The sequence below is a fragment of the Brassica napus genome, chromosome C9, assembly GCF_020379485.1.
Source record: "Brassica napus cultivar Da-Ae chromosome C9, Da-Ae, whole genome shotgun sequence".
Classification (NCBI taxonomy): domain Eukaryota; kingdom Viridiplantae; phylum Streptophyta; class Magnoliopsida; order Brassicales; family Brassicaceae; genus Brassica; species Brassica napus.
Genome location: NC_063452.1, coordinates 18,868,299 through 18,885,973, shown reverse-complemented (window position 1 = coordinate 18,885,973; position 17,675 = coordinate 18,868,299). Strand labels below are relative to the sequence as shown.

Genomic DNA, 17,675 nt, shown 5'->3' with positions numbered 1-17,675 from the left:
AATCTTCGCCTCCCTGAATTGCGTCACCACCCATCTTTGAGCATAACTCCCTTCTACCTTCCTTCTTCTTGATCCCTATGGTCCCCCTCAGCTCCTATGGTCTCTCCTTCGCCTACCCCCCTGAGACTCTCACTAGATCAAATGATCAAGATGTCACCTCCTTCAGTCTTGCGGTATACTGATGGTTCTTTCGTGCACTTCTTAAATCAAATCTCCTTGAGAACCTGATCGAGTTTCACATTCCATGCCTTGGGTGCCTGGCGTAACCCATACAAAGCCTTGTGTAACACATAAACTCGATCCTCTTCTCCTTTCTTTCTGAAGCCTTTGGGTTGATTTACATACACTAACTCCTTTAGATCTCCATTCAAGAAAGCGGTCTTTACGTCCATGTGATGTATCTCCCAACCGTTTGTTTCTGCGAGGGCTATTAAGAGCCGAATAGTTTCAAGTCGTGCCACTGGAAAAAACACTTCATCGAAATCTATTCCTTCTCTTTGTACATAGCCTTTTGTCACAAATCTCGCCTTATACTTGCTCACTGTACCATCCGCCTTTCTCTTGATCTTGTAGATCCATTTCAACCTTATAGGTTTCACTCCAATCGGTCTATCTACAAGCTCCCATGTCTTATTTCTTGTGATAGACTCCAACTCGGCCACCATCGCTTCAACCCATTCTCGTACATGTTCAGCTTCAAAATAGTTCTCTAGTTCGCCATCCACTATGAGCAACATCATTGCACTTTCTTGATCTGTAAGTGACACATAGTCATCGAGATATCTTGGTTTTGTTATGGTTCGGCCTTGTCTAGTCACCAATGGTTGACCTCTACCATCTTGGTTTGCATTGTGATCCGCATCTTCTTCTTCTTCCTCATCTTGGTTTATAGCTTCATGTCCATTATCATCACCTTGATCATTACCTTCTTCTATGTCACCCTCATGTGGAAGCTTAAGCATGCTCGGTTCACAATCAGCTTGGTTTGTTGTAGACGCCCAGTCCCAAGCTTTCTCCTCATCGAAAATCACATCTCTACTCACCATCACCTTCCCTGTGTTGGGATCGTAGAGTCTATAGGCTTTGGAACCCGGCTCAGTTCTAAGATTGACCATACTCTTTGATCTCTCATTCAACTTCTTCAGATAAGGCCAATGATTTTCGCATGAGCTGCACAACCGAATATCCTCAAGTGCTTGATATTTGTTTTCTTCAATGTGAGGCACTCGTATGGCGTCTGATTCTTCAAGGCTTTTGTAGGAACTCTGTTGATGAGGTAAGTTGAATGTCGTACAGCTTCACCCCACAAGTAATTCAGCATCTTTATTGCCTTCAGCATACTTCTTGTCATTCCCATCAATGTCCGGTTTCTCCTCTCCACAACACCGTTTTGTTGAGGTGTGTAAGACGCGGTTAGGTGCCTTTTAACTCCATTCTCTTCACAGAATCGATTGAACTCAGCTGAGGTAAACTCTCCTCCTCTATCGGTGCGGAAGGTTTTGATGGTTGACCCGGTCTGCTTCTCTATATTCTCTTTAAACCTTTTGAATCGATCGAATACCTCACTATTCTCCTTCAATAGCATAACCCACATATACCTAAAGAAGTCATCGATCAAGAAAAAGACATACTTATTATTTACTGGCGTTGGTGGTGTGATTGGTCCACACAAATCTCCATGCAATAACTCTAATGGCTTTGTCGCACGAAACATGGCTTTGGTCGGGAATGACTGTCTGATCTGCTTCCCTGCGAGACATGCGTCACACACGCTTTCTTCGTGTGTTACACACGGCATTCCTACGACCATCTCCTTCCTTACCATGTTGTTCATCACTCCATAACTTATATGTCCTAGTCGAGCATGCCACCTCCATGTAGCATCTATGTCCCTGACATGTAAACACTCCGGGTAGCTTATCTCCATAGGGGTCTTGTAGAGACGATTTGGAGATCTTGTCACACGAACTAGCAACCTTCCATGTGAATCTGTGAGCATTAAGTAGACATCTTTCATGTTAACCTCACATCCGTTCTTGATTGCTTGCCCAAGACTCAATATATTGTGCTTCAGGTCGGGTATGTAGTATATGTCTTTGAGTGCCTTCTTCTCTCCAGTCTTGCACACAAAGGTAACCACACCCCTTCCTACAATGTCAACACACGATCCATCACCAAACTTCACCTTCCCTTTGGTGCTGAGATTCAAACTCGAAAAGAACTCCCTGTTCCCCATCATGTGATTACTCGCTCCATTATCCAAATACCAGACACTTGCATTGCCTTTGTCGATATCAAGATTCTTCGGAATCACCATATCCTCGTTCAAAAACACCACCTCGTGTACATAGAGTGCATCGGCCTCTTCTGTCTCGTTTAGGTTGGTTTCTTGATTTTTCTCTGTCTTCTCGGGACAGACAGTTGCATAGTGACTAGGCTTGTCACATCTCCAACATATCAGCTTTGAACGATTCTTCTTCGAGTTGTTATCTTCGGTGTGTGACGCATGGTTTTGGTTGTGTGACCTACCTTGACCTCTGCCTCTATCGTTCCTTCCTCTTCCTCTACCACGGGATTTCTCATAGCCCCTCTGACTATGCTCTTCATTGTTCGAAAACATCAGCTTCCCTTGGTCTTCTTTCTGAGTTTCTTCTCCTACACGTTCCTCGTACGCCTTAAGCCTTCCAACTATGTCCTCGAAACCCGTCGAGTTGAGGCCTAGGACTTGCTCAAGCGATGCTACGATCTGGATGTACTTGTGTCTCGGAAGACCCTTCAAGAACTTCTTGACCATCTTGGATTCTTCTATGTTTTCTCCCAACGAGGTTGCTTTGGATGATAGGCCCGATATCTTCCCCGCGAAGTCATCGACGGTATCGTTATCATCCATCTTCAACCTATCAAACTCCGTCATCAACGTCTGAAGTCTCGCCTCCCTTACACGATCAGCTCCTAGGTGTCGCGACTTGATGGCGTTCCAGATCTCTTTTGATGCGGTTTGTTTTCCCACCTGGAAAATCAATGTTTCGGGAATAGATTGAAACAAACGAGCTATTGCAACATCATTCTTCTTTTGATCATCTGAACCGGGTTCGATCGTGTCCCACACTTCATGAACACGTAGTAGAACCTTCATCCTCATCGACCAAACTGTGTAGTTTGTCGAAGTCAACATCGGACATTGGATGGATGTAGATCCAAAGTCCTTTGTGCATGGAGCCCTAGTCACGCCTGCCATCTTGCTTACGCGATCTCTTGTTCACAAGCACCAGGATCTTAAGCTACAACTTAAGCTTAGATCGAGTCTCGAACCTGGCTCTGATACCAATTCAAATCTCTAGAAACACAAAGAATTATAAGAACAACTTTTCTTATTAGCTTTAGAAACTACTCAAAACTAAAACTATCAATATGTTTCTCTTAGATCTTTTGGAACACCTCTCCATTAGACTTATATTTATATGAAAGACAATTCCCTTTAACATGTAGGATATGAAAAACACAAACCTAACCTAAATAGAAACTTCCTTTTCCTATCTCTAGGTTTCGCTATTGTGTTTATCTTAACATATTAAACATCTAATAATATGTTAAGTTTCCACATTCTTGGAATTATCCAACACAGAAACTACGTAGTTAATCAAGGGCTACATCGATTGCTTCAGGTATGGGTATGGGTTAGGTTTATATTGCTTCAGGTATGGGTTAGGTTTCAAGGGCTACATCGATTTTAGAAGCAGAATTGGATTTCTTATATGTTTTCCAACAGAGTTTGGTTTGAAGGTGGCAATAGTGAGATCACAAGAAAAGAATCATACAACTCGGAAGAGAATATCGAGCTTGGGAACCTTCTGTTTGATATAAAACACTGGATGTCTCTACTCTCTGAATGCTCCTTTGGACATGTCAATCGAGAGAAAAATCAGGGAGCGGATATTTTATCGAAGAAATATCAAGAATACTCATGTTTATCATGTATTTGATGTTCCGCCCGTTTGGCTAATTGACTATTTGAACACCCCTTTTACAGTTTAAATAATATATCCAGTTGATAAAAAAAAACTTTGATTAACACGAGAATCTCTTACACATTCGAACAAAACACGGGCCACATGATTTTGGTCAAAACTCTATTTGGCAAATTTCCACTATGCTCTGATCCGAGATCAACGGTTCACATAGAAAAACACGTTCATAAGGGCCACATGGTTTTGGTTAAAACTCTATTTGGTGAAATTCCACTATGCTTTGACAGTTTGACCCGAGATCCACGGTTCACATACACGAACATGTTCAATTGTTCATAGTGGCTAAGTACCTTACCCACTGACACCGTGTCGTTTACACGTATTAACATTTAAAGGAAAAAAAAATAAAGCTGCTCAAAAAATTGGTAACGAATGAAAACATTCTGAAATGTTAACTTATAAGACTAGTTTATCGTTTTCCTTAACAAAAATGCTATATTAAGACACTATAAACCATATCCATCAACATACGATCTATCGAAAATCTACAGCTATATAATGTGGCGGAACCAGAAATTCATTTTACGGGGTTCATAAAATAACATAAGGTGTCAATGGAGGCTTGAACCTTGGTTTTGGGGTGTCATAACAGATAATATTGCCATTTTTGCTGCTTATTCTTTAGTAAATCTTATACAATTTTGTTTATTTATTGGTTTAATGGGTGTCATATACTAAAAGCTTAATGGATCCGCCTACATTCGCAAATCACAGCTGTTTATTATCACCACAAAGAAACGTGACAATGTTTTAAGAAAAAGAAACGTGACAATTACATTCATAAATGTTTTGGTGAAGTTCGGCCAAAGTCAGAAGCGCTTGCATGTCGAGTGGAAAGCAATTTCACAGTAAGAAGTCAGAGAAATGAAAGAACAGAATGAACAAAAGAGAGTAATGTTTGAATTTAAGAGAGAGAGAGAAAGAGAGAGATAATGAGAAAAATATTTTCTTTTTCTTTAATTGTGGATTTGAGTACAACCATTTAAAGGTAAGTTGCCTCATACACAATATAATACAATATTCATTGTTTAAAAAAAATATCTTCAAGAGTCTTTTTTTTTTCTTCTCTTCAATAGGATACCTTATAAAGCCTTATAAAACCTTATAAGTCTCTAACTAACTTCTCAAGTCTGGCAGCTTGTTTCTCAAGTCTGGCAGCTTGTTTCTCAAGTCTGGCAGCTTGTTTCTACTTCATGTCAACACTCCCGCTCAAGCTTGACCATATGGAACAAATCAAGCTTAGAAGCCATGCAGTATTCCCTCATTAAAACCTCAACTAGGTAAAACCTTTTGGGAGAAAACCCAAGTCAAGGAAAAAGAGTAGAACACTTCATGAAAGAGATATCAGTGGCATGAGAGGTCTATGAATCCTAATTTTGGATAAATGAACTCACAGACTTTAGTGCTTGCTGCCTTGGTGAAGATATCAGCTAACTGATCTTCACTTTTAGTATAGCAGGGTAAAATGATCTTCTGCTCCACGGCTTGTCTCACCTTATGACAGTCAACTTCAATGTGTTTAGTCTTTTCATGGAATACTGAGTTTGATGCTATGTGGATAGCTGCATGGTTATCACAATGCATTGTGATTGGTGTTGTTGTTTCTATACCCAAGTCTCTTAGCAGGTTCCTGATCCAAATGAGTTCACTAGTTAGCTTCCTCATTGCCCTATACTCTGCCTCTGCACTTGAACATGATACCACCTTTTGCTTCTTGCTCTTCCATGTGACTAGGTTGCCTCCGATGAAAGTACAATAGCCTGTTGTTGACCTCCTGTCTACTCTATCACCAGCCCAATCTGCATCACAATATCCCACTATATATGTACTCTTATTGCAACCCATCCAAACACCTTGGCCAGGAGCCTCTCTTAGATATCTCATGATCATTTCCACCATATTCCAATGATGAACCTTTGGTGCTTGCATATGTTGACTAGCTTGATTCACAACAAAACAGATGTCTGGTCTTGTAATGGTGAGATAGATTAGCTTCCCAACCATCCTTCTATAGAGCTTGAAATCGCCAAATGGAGTATCCTCAAACTCTCCCTCACGCAACACTTTGTACCCTTCTTCAAGTGGTGTCTTAGCTACTCTTCCTCCAAGCTTTCCTGCCTCATTTAAAAGATCAAGTGTGTACTTTCTTTGAGATAAAAAAAGACCCTCTTTAAAGCGGCATATTTCTATCCCTAGAAAGTACTTTAGCTCACCTAAAACTTTAATATCAAAGCTATATTTAAGGAAAGCTTTTGTAGAGATGATACCTTCCTTGTTGCTTCATGTGATGATGATATCATCCACATAGATCAATATCACCACAATTCCTTGCTTGCTTGTGGGAGTGAATAGAGTGTGATCAGCTTCTGACTTTACAAACCCTCTTCCATTGAGAGTTGTACTCAACTTGTGATACCAGGCTCTTGGTGACTGTTTTAATCCATAGATTGCCTTCTTCAACCTTAGAACATTTCCTGCCTTGACCATGTCTTCCATACTAGGAGGTGGTTTCATGTACACCTCATCCTCCAGCTCTCCTTGTAGAAAAGCATTCTTGACATCCATCTGCCATAAGTCCCATTCCAAGTTCACGGCCAGAGAGAGTAGGATCCTTATAGTATGCAGTTTGGCCACTGGTGCAAAGGTGTCTAGGTAGTCTTCTCCATAGACCTGAGTGTACCCTCTTGCAACCAACCTTGTCTTCTTCCTTTCTGGTTTTCTATTAGCAAGGTATTTGATGGTGAAGAGTAGCATGCTGGTCACAGCTTTCTTGCCTTTAGGTAGCTCCGATTCAAACCATGTATCATTCTTTTCCATAGCACCCATCTCATCTCCCATTGATTCTCTCCATTCATCATCTTCCATTGCTTCTTCATAGGTCTTTGGGATGAAGTTTTGGTCGAGATTGGTTAAGAAAACTTGGTGTTGTGGAGGAAAGGTTGCCATTGAGCAGGTTGCTTGTATGGGATGTGCGACCGCATTGCTGTTAAAGTACACCCTCGTGTCGATCCAATAAGATGGTGTTCTCACTCTTGTGCTTGTTCTTAAAGTCTGTATTTGTTGGTCTTCTGCCACTGGGTCTTGTACCACTGGCTCCCCATGCTCTTCTTGGGGTTGTTCCTCACTAGCCTGATCTTCTTGATGTTGTTCCTCACTAGTCTGATCTGTATCCTTTTTGTTTGGTCCATCTTGATCATGGGATGTCCCTGAGTCATTTTTTCTGCCCCCCTCAGGATCAAGCTGGACTTGCTCAGAATTTGGTGATGTTGCTTCATTGTGAACATCATCTAGTGGGGATGGAGAGGTTCTAAGGACCTCACTACTCATAGGCTGAGTGATTCCTAAGCTCTCCATAATGGTTCTCAGGTTGTTCGCCCTATCTGATGGACCATGTGAGATATCTCTAAGGTTTTCCCAGTCCTTCTCATCATAATACCCCTTTGATTCCACAAACTTTACATCCCTTGACACCATCACCCTTCTTGAATCTGGTAGATAACACTTGTATCCCTTCTGCGTGTGTGAGTATTCAATGAACATAGCCTTGATACTCTTAGGTTCAAGCTTGTTCCTTTGTTGACCTGGTATCAACACATAACACACACACCCAAACACACGCAAATGATCTATAAGATGTGTCATTTTATTCAATACCTGAAATGGTGAGATATCATTGAGGACTCTGGTTGGGATTCTGTTGATAAGATAGCATGCAGAAACCACATCATCTCCCCAAAATCTCTTTGGAACATTGGTGTGGAACATCATACTCCTTGCAACTTCCATGAGATGGCGATTCTTTCTTTCAGCCACACCATTTTGTTGTGGTGTGTATGGACAGCTTGTTTGATAGATTATTCCTTGCTTGGCTAGATGATTTTTAAAGGCATGGCTTGTGTACTCTCCACCATTGTCAGACCTAAAAATTTTAATCTTAGAGTTGAAATGGTTAGTGACATAGTTCTGAAAGTTTATAAAGGCTTCTAAGACCCTATCTTTACTTGAAATCAATGTGAGCCATGTATACTTTGATTTTTCATCTATGAATGTGACAAAGTATTTATGGTTTTCTCTTGATCCACATGGAGCAGTCCAAACATCAGAGTGAATTAAATCAAAGCAATTCTCATAGATAGTGATAGATTTAGGAAAAACAGATTTGCAATGGTTACCAAGAATACAAGCCTCACAATTTTCATTCTTAAATGATAGATTAGGTAACATCAATCCAAGTGCTCTAGAATGAGGGTGGCCTAATCTAGCATGCCATAACTCATCACTTGCTAAAACAGAAGTAGATTTAAAGGCATAAGGTAAATCCGATCTAAGCTTGGTGTCTTTAAGCACATAGAGCTCTCCATTGCTTACACCTTTTTCCAACATCTTACTGGTCTCAATATCCTGAAAGCACACCTCATTAGGACTAAAAATCACATTACAATTAAGATCATTAGTAGCTCTTTTCACAGATAACAAATTTGATGTGAAACTAGGCATATAAAGTGCTTCAGAGTCTTTATCAAACAGTTTCAGGTTTCCTACTCCAGTAATAGGTATACTATCTCCATTTGCAATTAAAACACTCCCTAGAGCCGGTTTGACATTGCTAATGAGATTTACATCCTTAATCATATGATGTGAAGCTGCTGAGTTAATTATCAAGGGTCTAGTGGTTTCAAATGCATTTATAATAGAGTTTAAAGCATAACTACTAAGGTTACCAGAGTTGGCATTGAGGGCCTTTATAAGAGCCTCAAGGTCAGACTTGCGAATGAAAGTATCCTCATTGGATGACTGAGAAGTGGCTTGAGACCCTGATCCAACCACACGAGTAGTTGCTGTCATGGCTCTCCCATCTTCTCCCATGCGCATAGTAGGATAGTTTGGCTGAGAACCTTCTTGAGCTCTAGCTTCATGAGCTCGGCCTTGATTGTATTTGTTGGATGAAGCTGGCCTGAGGTGAGGATGGAGAATCCAGCAGTTGGTTTTGGAGTGACCAATCTTCTTACAATGTTCACAAGTTACTTGTTTATCTCCTCCACCACCTCTTGGCTTGAAGTGGGCTTTGTTGGCTGCAGCATTCTCCACCTTCTCCACCTTGTTGTCCATAGATAGCTCTCCTTTTCCACCAAGCAAACCATCTGAGCCGAGTTCCTTTTGGAGTTGAGCACACACATCATCATAGCTTGGGAGCTCCTTAGCTCTCAATATGTGCTTAAGGACATCATTGAAGCTCGGGTTGAGTGTGAGAAGCAGTCCAAATACTTTGTCTTGCTCACGCCTTTCTTCAATGATGTTGGGGTCGTTTGTGCTTGGCCGGAGCATGTCAAGCTCAGACCACAACTGGCTATACTTCTCAAGATGCTTGGTGAAGTCCATTTCCTCTTGTTGCAAGTTATTTATGGCTCTCTTCACCTCAAAGATCCTGGTCAAGTTTGAAGTGTTTCCATAAATCTTATGAAGAGTTTCCCACAATTTTTTTGCGGTCTCAAAATGAGAGTAAGCCTCCATTATTGGAGTATCAAGTGAGCCTTGCAAGGAAGACAACACCATGAGATCTTCCTGACCCCATTTGCCTTCATCCACCACTACAATCTCCTTGCCGTCAGCTCCTTGGGTGATCTTTCTTGGTGCCTCACTCGTGGTGATGTGCTCCCATAGACCCCGTCCTCCAAGAGCAGTTTTGGCCAATCTAGACCAGGTAATGTAGTTACCTCCTTTTAGAGTAACCGGAATCATAACAGGCTTGTATTGCTCCATCACTTCCTTTTTAGTTTGGTTTGAGTTAAGTAACTGTGGAACCAGAACCAGAGAAATGAGCACTAGCAAAAGTAGATCTATTATCCAGTGGACAAAGACAGATTCTTGCAAGAACAGAGAAATTAGATGGTTGGAAAGGAAGAGAGAAGTAAAGTAGGAGTGTTTGCGGAAGCGAGTAAGAATAAGAGGTATAAGAGCTTAATGCTCTGATACCATGAGAGAAAATGAAGAACATGATGAACAAGAGAGAGGGTAATGTTTGAATTTGAGAGAGAGGGAATGAGGAAAATATTTTCCTTTTGTTTAATTGTGGATCTGAGTACAAGCATTTAAAGACAAGTTGCCTCATACACAATATAATACAATATTCATTGTTTTAAAAAATATCTTCAAGAGTCTTCTTTTCTCTTCTTGTTATCTTCAATAGGATACCTTATAAAGCCTTATAAAACCTTATAAGTCTCTAACTAACTTCTTAAGTCTGGCAGATTGTTTCTCAAGTCTGGCAGCTTGTTTCTGCTTCATGTCAACAAGAAGAATAGAAGATGAAGAGAGAGAAGACTAAGAGAGGTTTTATAGAAATTTGACTTTACATAAACTTATTAAGAATTCGTTTATATGAAAGTAATATGTGTGTTTTAGTGTCTATGTCGGTGTATTTACACAAGAATCATTAAATATGATTATTAATATTCCAACTAGCCAAGCAAGCATGCTCTCTATAAAAAGAGGTCACATGAGAGGAAAGAAATACAAACTCATTTCCCAATATAAGTCAAAGACTCAAAGCAATGAAGGAAGATCTAAAGCGCATCAATGGGTTGTACGTTACATTGTTACTAACGCTCTATGTGTGCGCTGTCATTGTACAACTCGAAGCAGCGTCGGAAACAAAGACATGTTTCCAAAAGAAGAGCCCATGCTTCCTTAAGAAGCAGACTTGCCCAAACCAGTGCCCTTCGTTTTCCCCTCCCAAAGGTAGCTCCAAGGCATGCGTCGTAGATTGTTTTAACCCTATATGCAAAGCCACATGCCGAAGTAAGCAAAAAATATACCATACTTTTAATGGATGATGTTCAGTCTAGATTTTGGTTTGGTCATTCTGAATTAATTGGTTTATGAATGATAAATATTTAAAGTAAAATCTGATCTGAAGTGGATAGTTTGGTAAGGTTATGGTTTTGGTTTTGATGTGAGTTTTAGTCAAACATATCACTAACTTATGATGAGAAACTTTTTGAATCATATTAGTAAATCAAACTAGATCACTAGCCAATCAAATTAAGATAAGAATTGGTTGTAGCATCCATTATTTTGGTTTGGGACTAGTTGGGATCGGATACAACATTCTTTCATAAACCAATCTCTTTGAAACAGATAGAAAGCCTAACTGCAACGGCAGAGGATCAGCATGCTTAGACCCACGATTCATAGGTGGCGACGGCATCGTCTTCTACTTTCACGGCAAACGCAATGAGCATTTCGCACTCGTCTCTGACACTGACCTCCAAGTCAACGCACGCTTCATTGGTCTTAGACCCTCTGGCCGGAGAAGAGACTTCACCTGGATCCAATCTTTGGGTCTGATCTTCGGTCCCAACAACAAAACCTTCACACTCGAGGCCCAAAAGGCTGCGACGTGGGACCACCAAGTGGACCATCTCCGTCTCTCCTTTCAGGGAAAAGAGATTTCATTACCAAAAGGGGATTCGTCTATCTGGACTCCTCCGGGAAGCTATATTAAGATAGAGAGAACTTCAGACATGAACTCCGTGTTGGTCACTTTACCAGACATTGCCGAGATTTGGGTCAACGTTGTTCCAGTCACAAAGGAAGATGACACGATACATAAATACGGGAGACCTGAAAATGACTGTTTTGCCCATCTCGAAGTTCAGTTCCGGTTCTTGAGGTTATCCCCGAACGTGGAGGGCGTTTTAGGAAGAACATACAGAGAGGATTTCCAGAATCCCGCGAAACCAGGGGTGGCCATGCCGGTCGTCGGTGGGGAAGATAAATACAGAACATCTTCGCTTCTTGATACAAGTTGTAATGCTTGTGTTTACTCCCGTGGCTCTAGAAGTTCCGACAAGATCGAGCCGTTGTCGCTGAATCAAAACACTGTTGATTGCACCGGAGGATCGAGCAGTGGTATTGGAATCTTCTGCAGAAAATAAATACTATTTTTGATATTTTTATAATTTTATTTGAAAAATTAATCGAAGCGTCATGTCGGTGGTGTTTATCATAGATTTTTTTCTGTTGGTCAAATGTTGAATTGGCTATGTACCTTAAGATGTTGTGCATCTGTTTGAAATGAATAATATTTAAAAAAAATTGTAATAGAAGAATATTAATTACTAAAGTTGGTTGTGCCACTGGGTTTTGTATGCACTAGGATTTATTTTCGGACATATTTAAGAATATATTTTCAAAATAATATTCCAATTTTGAAGTATTGATCATATTTAAGGTACATTTTATGTTATTATATAAACTAGGAAACAACCCCGCGCGTCCACGCCCGGGAGTAAGGACATTTTATTATTATATTTATACGACATTCTGAATTTGATGTATTTTTATCTATACAACAATTAATTATTATTCTTATTAAATATTATTAACTAAGTCCAAAGTTAACAACGAGTATCAAAATAATATATTACTATCTTTGAAATTAAATATTAGCTTAGAAAATGTTAAGAAAATATTAAGAAAAACAATTAGAATTTTGTATTAGTTTGGCGATATATTTAAATTAATTGTGTGTGTTGCATTTACAAAAACTGTGTTACAATTAAGAATATAATAAAATAGCAATTTGTCTATGGCAAACAATACCGACACAAAGGACAAACTCCGTTTATCTGTAGCCAACTAATTAAACATTTTTTACAAAACTTATGACCACAGGGTATACATAAAAGACTGATATTTTATAAATGATTCTAAACAAATCAGACAAGTGTTATCCTCGTTGTCTTCCCCATTTCCATCACCAACAAACATCTCTTTTTCCAATGAAAAAATGGAATCTTCAGAAGCTGGTCTTTGAACAACATGTGCCATATTGAAAGACTCTTGTATTGCATGTTCTTCTGTCATAGTAGGCATCACCTCACAAATGTGAAGAGATAAATATAATATAACATTCGTCAATATAGAATAATTTGGAAATGATGTTACATCTTCGCATATTGAAATAAGACTGCTGAGAATCATACTGGCATCAATAACTTCTATTCCCTCATTTAGTAATGACATATAAAAAAAGGCTTTATCTTCAGATGTATCTCCATATAAAAAGTCTCCAAGCTTAAAATGAAAAGAATTTAGAGATGGTGGTGTCAAGAAGTTTTTGAAGATCTTGGAGTTTAAAATTACCAGGCCACTATTTTCACTTGTTGATAACCCGTAAGTGATTTCAAATGTGGTAATAGTTGGATTCATCTTGAAAAGAAGAGTGAATCTGAAATTCACAAAAACAGGCGTTAGTTATAAAAAAATACTTGATAGTGATTTATACAATCAGAGAAGTATTTGTTTTTGCTTCTTTACTACGTTTTGCTTTTGAAGAAACGATAAAAAAAATGAAATGAGTTTTTTAAATAAGAGGATTTATGACGAACCTTAAATTTCCATACGTTCTGGGTTTGTAAATATTCTTTCGTTTGGAAGATGACGATTTGAGAAAAGGAAGTATTTAAAATTGCCACTGTAGTTAATGGTAACTATTTATATACTGAACTAAAGTTGTTTCTGTTAAATGGTGCTAATAAAAGCTTCCTTTTTTAAAAAGAGCAGTTACAGAAATAACACCCTTTTGAAATACTTGTGTTTTAACGTAAGGAAAATAAATCATTTAATAAAAAGTTAATCATTTAATAATTTTAATGAAAACATAAACCATTTCTACTATATCATATAAATTAAAAAAGTATTGAAGGATTCTAACAAGTTCTTTGTAGCTAAACAAACTTATTTCAAAATAATAACTCAATCTTATTTGACTCCCATTTTGACAATCTTTATAGACTGTAATCTTTACAGATAGCGATCTAAGACAATTGAATGTTGGTAGAGTAGGTTTATTCAGGTTTTGTCTAAATATTTTACAGGTATTGGAGGAAGAAAAACCGTTTTGATAGCTAAAACAATCTTTTGCTATTCAAAATCTCCTTATTAAATGCAAGGTCAGTAAGCTTTATGGTAAATATTAAACTGTTTTAACTATTTTATTTACGTGATATAGTATTGAAAGAATATAACAATATCATTGTAGACTACACAATCTACACAATAACCAACGAAAAAGTTTCAATTTTTTCCACACCCATTTTGTTAAAATCTTTATAATAATTTAAGTAGAAATTTATGAGAATACGCTATCTCAAATATATTATGAACAGTAAACGCATCACTTTTATACATAAATTAATAATTCTATATTTTAAATATTATTAAATACTTCTTTGTAAACAATATTGCATATTGTGTTTTTACCCTCTGTCCTATTAACATTTTGGTATATCTTTAAGCCTTGTATAGATGTAACTCGAGATAGTGCAACATACAATTGTCCATGACTGAAAACAGGATTTGGAAGATATGAACCTACTTTGCCTAAACTTTGACCTTGACTTTTGTTAATAGTCATTGCAAAACAAAGTCTAATTGGAAACTGTTTTCTTCTTATAGTCACTGGTATTTTTCCTTCTGTTTGAAAAAGTGTAATCCTTGGCAATAAAATTGATTTACCAGCCCTATGACCAGTAATAATTTTTACCTCAATAACTTTATACCCTAAACGTGTGATTACAAGTCTGGTACCGTTACACAAACCATCTCTTTGACAAAGATTGCGAATTAGCATTACAACTGAATTAACTTTAAGATGTAATTTATGCTGTGGGAAGTTCGGAAAGTTCAATGTATTTAAATACTCTATTGGATACTGAAAACTGTAGTCTCCCTCATCATATTCGTTATTACTAACTGAATCCACACTCGAATAAATTTGTGATTTTCCAGGAAGCCATTTCAATATTTCTGAATTGATTATATCCACCGTATCGTTACGTGGGCTTAGTATTGCTCTATCCCTTAAATAGTCTATGTTCGTATAATTCTCTTCAAAAGAAGTGTATATATGTTTTGCTAATGCTGATATAGGTTCTTTATCCGTTATTAACATTAGACTATCATCCACATAACTATGATCTTCATATGAGTAATTTATACCCATACTATTGTCTTTTGGGGCAGTTCCATCACCTACAGAGAGAATCCATTTTGCAAATTCAACTTCTGTTTTATTTATTCTCATATTTTATGAAAGCACAAACATTTGAACAAATTCCCACAAATATGAACGGTTTATCGAAGCAGCTACACAGTCTTGCCTTGTCCCTTGGGAAATAATAGGCAAGGTTTGTCGAAAATCACCTCCTAGTAAAATAGTCTTCCCACCAAAAGGTTTTAAATGTGCATCTTTATCTGTTTTTGACATAATATCTCTTAGTGATCTGTCAAGTGCTTCAAAAGCATATTTATGTGTCATTGGAGCTTCATCCCATATAATTAATTTTACTTGAATCAATAAATCAGCCAACATAGTTCCACATGTAATGTCACATACAGAGTCATCAAATAAATTCAAAGGAATTTTAAATCGTGAATGAGCTGTTCTACCACCAGGTAAAAGTAATGCAGCAATACCGGAAGATGCCACTGGTATTACTATAATTTTTTTCCGAACGTAGCTTGTTAATTATTGTGTTATATACAAATGTCTTTCCCGTGCCTCCGGGGCCATATAAAAAGAACAACTTCCCACGATTATTGTGTACTGAATCTAATACAACTTCATAAACTTTCTTTTGCTCTTCGTTAAGTAAGGAAATTTGTTCTTTAGATGAATCTTTTAGACGTTGTACATGTAAATATTGTTCATCAGCAAGTACATTGTTAGATAAGCTTCCAATAGAACTTTTATCAAGTTTTGGCAAATCCGTATAATTTGATAGAGATTGATCATACTGAAATAGCAACAACTCAACTTCAATAAGGGTATAAGTTTGTAATTCTATGTCACTTAAGTCATAATCGGTGAAATTTAAAAGTCGTCTTTGTTGGTAAACTATATCTTCACTCATATATTTCCAGAATGCATCCCATAATTTCAAAGGACTTGAAACCTCACAATGGACTAACAACATGGCAAATAATTCCCGTAATTGCTGAGGGGTGGCCCATGTGGCAGCCTCCGTCATAGCTTCATGCCATTCTTCGTCTCCGTCAAGTAATCCACGTGCAACACATGATTCATGAAACCTTTTGTATTCTATGCCATTTACAGTTAAAATATCTTCAAAACTTGTAGGTCCTTTCAAATGGTTGATTAAAAGCCTCAAATAATATAGTTCACCTGAAGAAGGATGAACATTATAAAGTCTTCCAATAGATTGACCTATTTTTCTTTTTGTCCAAGTATGCTCTGTTTTATTCCAGACATATTTAGTAGGAAATTGAACATAGGTTAACTTCCTTGCATCAGGGTCAATCTTATTTGTTTCTAAATAAGCCATAAACATACTTGGTCGAAACTCACAAATAGAAACCACTTGTTCTAGATCTGATGAATCATTAAAAAGAGCTGGTTGTTGGCCTGGAAGATGAATACTTAATCTTTGGACTGGAGGATGTTGGTGATGTATCTCAAATTTATAAATTCGACATATTGATTCGCAGGCGGAGACATATCGGCAATCAAGATAATTATCAATCTCATTTTCATCATTGGATTTTTTTTCCAAGACAATTTTCGCTTTGTCAAGCCCCTTTGTAATATATTTGAAAAGATATTTGATAGCGCTTGTTTTATTGCAAAACTCTACATTTATATGAGCTTGAAATTGTTTTAGTAGATCTAAATTGTGAGGAAAAACGTACTGATTATCTAATTTGATATCATCTTTCATAACATAGCTGGACAATAAATCCCTACGTTTATAAATAATGTATCCTTTATCATCAAGGCATGAAGAAACGCAAAACGGGCGAAGATATTTTTTTGTGCAAATACCATTTTCCATACAAGAATTGTTTGGTTTATCTAGTCCACATGGACCATGCATCATATGTTGCTCCACTAATTTATAACCTTCAGGATCAATTATTCTATATGGCAATTCAGCCGAGACAAATTTATCAATTTCATTGGAACATACATTCTCACGCCCAGCCTTCAACCAAATTAGAATATGTGCATGAGGAAGTCCTCGTTTTTAAAATTCTATTGTATAAACAACTGCATAAATAAAAAACATTAGTACAAGTAATAGTCTACAAAACATACTTTAAAAATATTAGAATGATAATGACAATAGTTAATTATAAACATACCTCCATTGATTGGTCCAAAGAATTTTTTTTTTAATCAAAACCATTAATTGATCCAGTTTTAAATGAAACACTCATGATTCTATATCAGGCATATCATTAGCTGAACTATCACCAGATATTCTTAAATATTCATCTATTTCAGCCCATTTCGGATTGGCCGTCATTGTAATAAATAAATCAGGATTTCCATAACAACGACAAAGTGCCATTGCATCTTGATATTTTTCCGCCATATATCTTGGACTACCTGTAATTGATGATTGCAATACAATTCTTTTCCCCAAACTTCCGGAGTCATGGTCTCCTCTACATAGAACATCTTTTACATTATTATATACATCAGCTCTAATTGATTTCTGATTAAGTTTAATAAATGTAAGACGACTTGCTTCAATAGAAGTAAAAACATCTACTACATATTGATGAAATAATCTACCGCTACGGGTAATAGTAGATGCTTCAGTGTTTCTATTATGAATA

The 17,675-nt window shown here is 37.5% G+C and overlaps 1 protein-coding gene across 1 annotated transcript; it reads left to right on the top strand.

The window, feature by feature from the left end:
* Positions 1-10,355: 10,355 nt before the first annotated feature.
* Positions 10,356-12,133, top strand: LOC106386757. Its single transcript, XM_013826574.3, has 2 exons — positions 10,356-10,826; positions 11,166-12,133. Exons 1-2 carry the CDS (start codon positions 10,580-10,582, stop codon positions 11,963-11,965), a joined length of 1,047 nt encoding a protein of 348 aa, XP_013682028.2. The 5' UTR covers positions 10,356-10,579; the 3' UTR covers positions 11,966-12,133.
* The last annotated feature ends 5,542 nt before the right edge of the window (positions 12,134-17,675 follow it).

Bases quoted from the DNA above. Each gene is read 5' to 3' on its own strand.
- LOC106386757 (XM_013826574.3), top strand. From the start codon at position 10,580: ATGAAGGAAGATCTAAAGCGCATCAATGGGTTGTACGTTACATTGTTA. The intron at 10,827-11,165 runs GTAAGCAAAAAA...TCTTTGAAACAG, and splicing joins ATGCAAAGCCACATGCCGAA to ATAGAAAGCCTAACTGCAAC.